General features: G+C 35.7%; 1 protein-coding gene across 1 annotated transcript; it reads left to right on the top strand.

The window, feature by feature from the left end:
- Positions 3,172-4,308, top strand: LOC109234912. The gene is made up of 3 exons (XM_019400951.1): positions 3,172-3,471; positions 3,592-3,775; positions 3,854-4,308. The coding sequence occupies exons 1-3, from the start codon at positions 3,172-3,174 to the stop codon at positions 4,306-4,308; spliced, it is 939 nt and encodes a 312-aa protein (XP_019256496.1).

Raw genomic sequence — 7,004 nt, 5'->3', positions numbered from 1 at the left:
ACTATATGTTCCGCTGATATAATTTATCAAGTTAATATCATGGTTTAAAACGTAGCATCAAGTTATTTTGATACAGTAAAAACCGACAAAAAATATAAAACATGAATTATTTGTGGCTTCTGTTGTAACAAATAAATTTGCTTATATATTTTTTTGTTTACTTAATTAATTTAGTGTAATGTGATGAAATATTTGACTAGAATCTCTTTTTGTACAATCCTATTAGTATGTATCTGAATTCTCCTTCATACTTCATAATGTGTTCTATGAAGAAGAGTTTATTTTCGTTTCATATTTATTTTATGTAGTTAATTGGTTGATGTGTCTCACTTAATTTTATTATAGATGGCTGATTGGAATAATCAAAATAATAGACAGATTTGGAACAAGTGAGCTCTTTAGCTACATATGCTGCTTGCTTAGTAGCTATTTGGTTTTGGACTTATGTACGTGAAATTGAAAATGACCGATGTACGATCACACGTGATATACGACTAGAAAGTGAACAAGTTAGACATGAATTATTGAGTCATTTATTCTCAACTGAACTTTGTCGTAATATTATAAGTGTCACGACCCCAACCCCGGTCGTGATGGCGCCCAACACACTGCTAGGCAAGCCCGACCAATTCAACAACCTTAACCCTTTTTATACAGTTCATGATTCAATTAACACAAATAATTACTAAGTCATAATACTGAAACTCTGAAATATAATTGAAACATGCGGAAAACCCAAGTAGAAATACTAATACACAACCCGAAGAATCCGGTGTCACAAGTCTGAGCCTCTAATACACGGGTGTCAACCTACTACATATTGCTCTAAAGAAATGCGAAAATAAAGCAAATAGGTTAGATGGGAAGATCAAGACTGCGGACGTCATGCAACTACCTTGATGCTCCCAGATATGACGCTCGGCAGAGAAATCCTCACTCAGCCTTAGTGGATGCACCTAGATCTGCACACAAGGTGCAGGGAGTAATGTGAGTACTTCCAACCCAGAGAGTAATAAACATAAATAAAGGCTGAGAGTAAGAAATCCTGGATAAGCACAATATAAGCTATTATTATAGCAGTTTAAACCAGATAATATCAAATCAGTAAACCAATGAAAGACAATAATGCTACAACAGGTAAGTAAATGAATGCCAATCAAATAAGAAATGCAACCCGTAATATGGTACTCTCTAGTACCCGCTGCGGCGTGCAGCCCGCTCCATTTATTTATTGTCGACGGCGCTCACTAGGGGTGTGCAGACTCCGGGAGGGGCCCCTTACGGCCCAAGCGCAATATCAAGCCATCTCGTGGCATCCATTAGGCCCTAAGCCTCATATCAATATCAATATAATACTGCTGCGGCGCGCAGCCCGATCCCATACTCAGTCCAGAATCATGTAAGCCCCTCGGGCACAATAATATATAAATATTCAGCCCAAACTTCATTATAAATATTATTTAAGTTCCATGTTTGAGAAAAAGTGGCTGAGTTTGCAAAACTGTATCAAATACTAGGACTGAGTTTAATTATATGTAAAAATGGTAAGAAACCAGTAAGAGCAATCCCTGAAGGATTCAATCAGTTGGCACGAGGCCAAATTATGACAATTAATCCATTTTTATAAGGATATCAACTAAGCGTCAATCAATTAGGTAGTAATTTTATTAAGCGGGACGGACCAAGTCACAATCCCCGACGGTGCCCTACCCCACGCCCGTTATCCGGCGTGCACGTCACCTCACATAGCACTACGATGTGCAAATTCGGGGTTTCAAACCCTCAACACAGCATTTACATCTATTACTAACCTCAAGCTGTAGCCCACTTCTCGAAACTCAGAAATTTCTACAGAAAAGTGTTCTTCATCTTCCCCCAATTTCGTACATATAAAGAACACCAAAATCGGAATCCGTTTGACCCATCAAATCGACCCCTAAAGGTCTCATAATCTCAGGCTCCAAAATCCTATTTTTCTACTGTTTTTCATGAATTAAAGGCTGGAATTATGATCTATAATCACCCATAAACGAGTTTTAATAATCAAATCACTTACCTCTGTGATACCCACTGATTTTCTCTCTTAAAAATCGCCTCAGAAGCTTTTTCCCGTTCAAAAATTGGAAGAAAACTCGACCTGCCCATTATAGGTATACTGTTCACACATTTTACTGCTCCCAATGGATTCCTTGTGAAATTTTAATGAATTTAGGCTTTTGAATCACTCAATTTGACCTTATAATGAAGGAGATATGTAGGTTTTAAGATTTGCTAATAGTGCAGGTTTTTAATACGCCGTCAGGGGCAATTTCGTCATTAACCTGAAAATCTGGGCAACCTTGGTAAAATGGCCATAAAATCCTCATACAATGTCCAAATTCGACGATTCTTTTTTGCTACGGGTCCGTAATTACGATACGGATCTAATGCTTCATTCAAAACAGTAATCGGAGCTCATTTGTTCAATATGATATCATTTATGCTTGAAGAAACGACGTCGAAGCATAAGAAAAACGAGCACAACGCAGCCCAAACCTATCCGAAACTCACCCGAGCTCCTCGGGACAGCATACGAACATACTAACACGTCACATGTGATCATTCAAACTTAGTTGCACTCTCAAAACACCAAAACTAACATCAAAACACCAAATTTACATCGGATTCAAGCCTAAGTTCTTTTTAAACTTCCGAAACACGCATTTGATCAAAAACCCAATCAAATCACCTCCGAATAACCTGAAATTTTGCACACACATCCCAAATCACCTAACTAAGCTGTAGCAACTCTCGGAATTCCATTCCGACCCTCGGATCAAAATCTCACCTATCAACCGGAATTCGCCAAAATACTAACTTCGCCAATTCAAGCCTAATTCTACACCGGACCTCCAAAGTCACTTCCGATCACACTCCTAAGTCACAAATCATCCCCCGAAGCTAACCAAATCGTCGAAATCCACATCCGAGCCCTCTAACTCATAGGCCAACATCCGGTTGACTTTTCCAAAATAAGCCTTCCTTAAAGAGACTAAGTGTCTCATTTCCTTCCAAAAATCAACCCAATTCAACTCGTTCACACAAGACACTGATAATGAAGCATAACGAAGCAGGAAATTGGGGAAACGGAGCGATTCTCATGAGAATACGGGTCGGGTCGTCACAATAAGAATGACCCCTTTAGCTTTTACCGATCTATGTGAGATGTTAGTTAGGGAGGGTGATCTTAGACCAACACTTCAAGCTATAGTTGAAGAGCAAGTTGCAAAAATACTTTACCCGTTAGCACATAATACGACGAATCGCGAGTTAGCTTTTATCTTTCGACTATTTGGGGAGACGATTAGTCGTCATTTTCATATTGTCCTGCGAGCGATCTTGGGGTTATATGAAAAATTTATTAAACAACCTGATGGTTCTCAAGTTCCTTCTGAAATTGCCAGCAACCCAAGATTCTACCCATATTTTAAGGTGAACACAAATACAATTTTATTGAACTTTTAGCTAAATTCAAGGTTGATTGCATATAATTTATTATAATAATGTCAAGATTGTATTGGTGCAATTGATGAAACACATATACGTGTTAAGGTTTCACAACGTGAAGCACCCAGATACCGTGGAAGAAAAGATTATCCAACACAAAATGTATTGGCTGCATGCACATATGATTTAAAATTCATATATGTGTTAGCTGGTTGGGAAGGGACGACATCTGATTCAAGAATCATGAAAGAAGCGTCAAATAGACAAGACCCGCTAAAACTTCCAGAAGGTAAATATTTCATATATTTATATAGGGAAAGTTAGATGTGATGAATAAATAATTAAAGCTTTTACTTTTTATCTTTAGGAAAATACTACCTTGTTGATGCTGGATTGATGTTCAGAAGTGGACTTATTACGCCTTATCGTGGGGAGCGATATCACTTGAAAGAGTATTCAAGAAATCCACCTCGAAATCCTCGTGAATTATTTAATATGCGACACACATCTTTGCGTAATGCTATTGAACGAGCTTTTGGAGTTCTTAAAAAGAGATTTCCTATAATTTCTAGTTCAATTGAACCGTCATATGGTGTTGAAACCCAAAAGCTTATTATTTTTGTATGTTGTATTTTGCACAACTACTTAAGAGGTGCAGATCCAAATGATGAGTTACTTGCACAAGTTGATGCGGAGCTTATGAATGATAATGATGTGCATGAAGAACCACCAAATCCTAGGGAAAGTAATGAGGAGTTTAGAAGGGGGGAGTTGATTAGAGATGGCATAGCAGCTGACATGTGGGCTAATTATCAAGTTTAATCTTCTAGGAGAGAAAAAGTCAACGAATTTTTTCGTGTTTATTTATTTGATGTTGTTTGAAAGTAATTTCGGTTATTATTTGAATAAAATATATTATGTACTATGCATTTATTTTATTTTATAACTCTTACAAATATTATGTCTGATAAATTTTTCATTAAGTCTTATGAATATCTCTTAATTATGTAGTTATCAATATGCCGAAAAGGTCAAAGGCATCCTCAAGCGACACGAATCTTTCAGATAACACTTCTGTTTGTATTTGGTCAAATGCTATGGATGATGCCTTAATTGATGCATTCTATCATGAGCACACACTTGGAAACAGGGTTGGTGGAACTTTTACTGCACACGCGATTGACAATATAGTGAAAGAGATGCAATCAAAATTTCCAGATAAATTTTTTACCAAGGAGAGAGTTCACAACCGAATGAGAAATATTAAAACAAAATTTAGCAAGTGTTATGACACCTTTCAAAATGGGATGAGCGGGTTTGCATGGGATTCCAACACAAATATGTGGAATGCTGAATCTGAAGTATGGGATCAATTGATATAGGTACATTTATTTTTAGCAGTTTTGTTCTTTATTTGCATCTTATAATGTTTATCTCATTTTCTGCATTTTTATATTATATTTTTTTTGTGCAGGCTAAGCCTGAAGCTGCTGAATGGAGAAACAAGCCGAATAGAAATTATGATAAGCCAATTGAGCTATATAGAAGGGAAAGAGCTACTGGAAAGCAAGCTGAGACTGGAGCAAATATGGTAAAAAGGAGTGCTCGTAATAATTTGGGAAAATCAAGGGATAGTTCATTGACTATTGATGAGGTAGATGAACTAATTTCCATGAATGCTGCCTCTTTGGAAAATATCGAGGAACATGGACAACATGAGCAATATCAATCAACTCAGGAAGCACGTAAATCCAATGCATATTCAGAGGTACCGACTTCTAGCAGGAATAAAAAATCTAAACATGATCATCTTGAAGGCATGACTGATATGTTGAGAGGTGGGATGAATAATTTGGCTAATGCAATTAATTGCCTTTCAACTATGCCACCTATTCCTGAGAGTGAGATATGGCAAATGGTACAAGTGTTGGATTTAGAACCTAGTATGCACATGAAAGCTTATATATTTCTTTACAAACATGCAGACTTATGCCGCACACTGATTGGGTGTCCATTGGAAGATCGCAAATTTCTTTTACTGACCTTGATGTCGTCACCTGGCAATTGAGTTAGACTAAATATTTTTTGTGCTTTAGCTATTGAGGATTTTATAGACTTTGACTAGATCGATATGAATTTTATATGTCATGTTGCTAGACATTTTATTATATTATGCACTTTAAGTTATGGATTATTTACCACATTAAAGGTCAGAAAATCAAGGTCCGTTGTCTACTCTGTTTTGATGGGGCAATCAAGAGAGATTGACTGTGGATAACTGAGTTAGAAATGAAGTTCGCATTATTCCACTTCATGTGGATTTTCAGTTTGGAATTATTTAGTTTCTTTGAGATATGGAACAATATCATCTTTTCTTTATTTTTTCCTCATTTTCAGATTTTCATGGAGTTACTTTTCTATCTGTTGAATTGTGTGGATTGAGTTCATCTAAAGGTTTACCTATATTTAAAAAATGAGAATTAATTACAACAACAAAGGAGATCTATAGGAATTAGTAATGGTTTCTCATTTGGATGTGAAAACAAAATGGAGAATGTTATTCACATGAATGCCTGTTTTAGTATGTTCTTACATTTGTTTTTTCTATATGTATACCTTGTTTAAAATAATTGAGGGTATTTTAGTAAACTTAGCAGTACAGTCAGTACAGTACAATCAAACCAAACAATAAAGATGTTATTTAACAACAACAAATGATACAGTCTATCCAAACGTTGTATCCATCAAAATGATACAATACAGTACAGTACAATATAATACAATACATTATAAAACGATGGAGAACAATGATCCAAACACAGTGTTACTTTTCAAGGCTATAACTGTTCAAGTCATGCGGTTTGAATTAAATTTATTATTGTTCGCTTTGTTTATAACTTAATTTATCGCTTTGTGTCAAATTAATCCATGTATCCTTAAAGCCACTGATAAATTCAATTTTTGTCTGATTTTGAGGGTAAACAGAGATCGTACATGAAATTGCAATGCATCGGCATTACCACGTAAGCTCAAATTTGCGTTACATATTACTAAGATTACAATGCATGTAGAGTGACCTTTAGAAATATCAAGTATAAAATTGATAAACTAAGTTAGATATATATGAGTTGTACATTTTATTACTTAAATTAATTGTGCGTCAAGCTTCAACTATATTCATTGAGATGAAGTTGTACAAAATTATCAATTGTATGTTTGAAATTTTAAAAGAATCAAGTTGTCATTGCTGGAGTTTAAGGGTATGATATATTGCCCGCAGATATACTAGGGCCAATATTGATAATTGTTATGCTCATTGCCTATATCATAATTTTGCTTATCGACCACGGGTCATAGGATCGGCCACCGGACCTTATAGTTAAAAAATGATTACATCGCGTGTATTTTCTTGTATAAGACCATAAAATTGAATAGTGTTAACATAAAACTTCATAACGGGACATCCTTTTATATCACACATTTTTATAGGATGAGGTCCCGTAGATAGATAACACAAG

The sequence above is a fragment of the Nicotiana attenuata genome, chromosome 11 (assembly GCF_001879085.1).
Source record: "Nicotiana attenuata strain UT chromosome 11, NIATTr2, whole genome shotgun sequence".
Taxonomy (NCBI): domain Eukaryota; kingdom Viridiplantae; phylum Streptophyta; class Magnoliopsida; order Solanales; family Solanaceae; genus Nicotiana; species Nicotiana attenuata.
The sequence above is the reverse complement of the archived record's forward strand: the minus strand, read 5'-3'. Positions and strand labels throughout refer to the sequence as shown.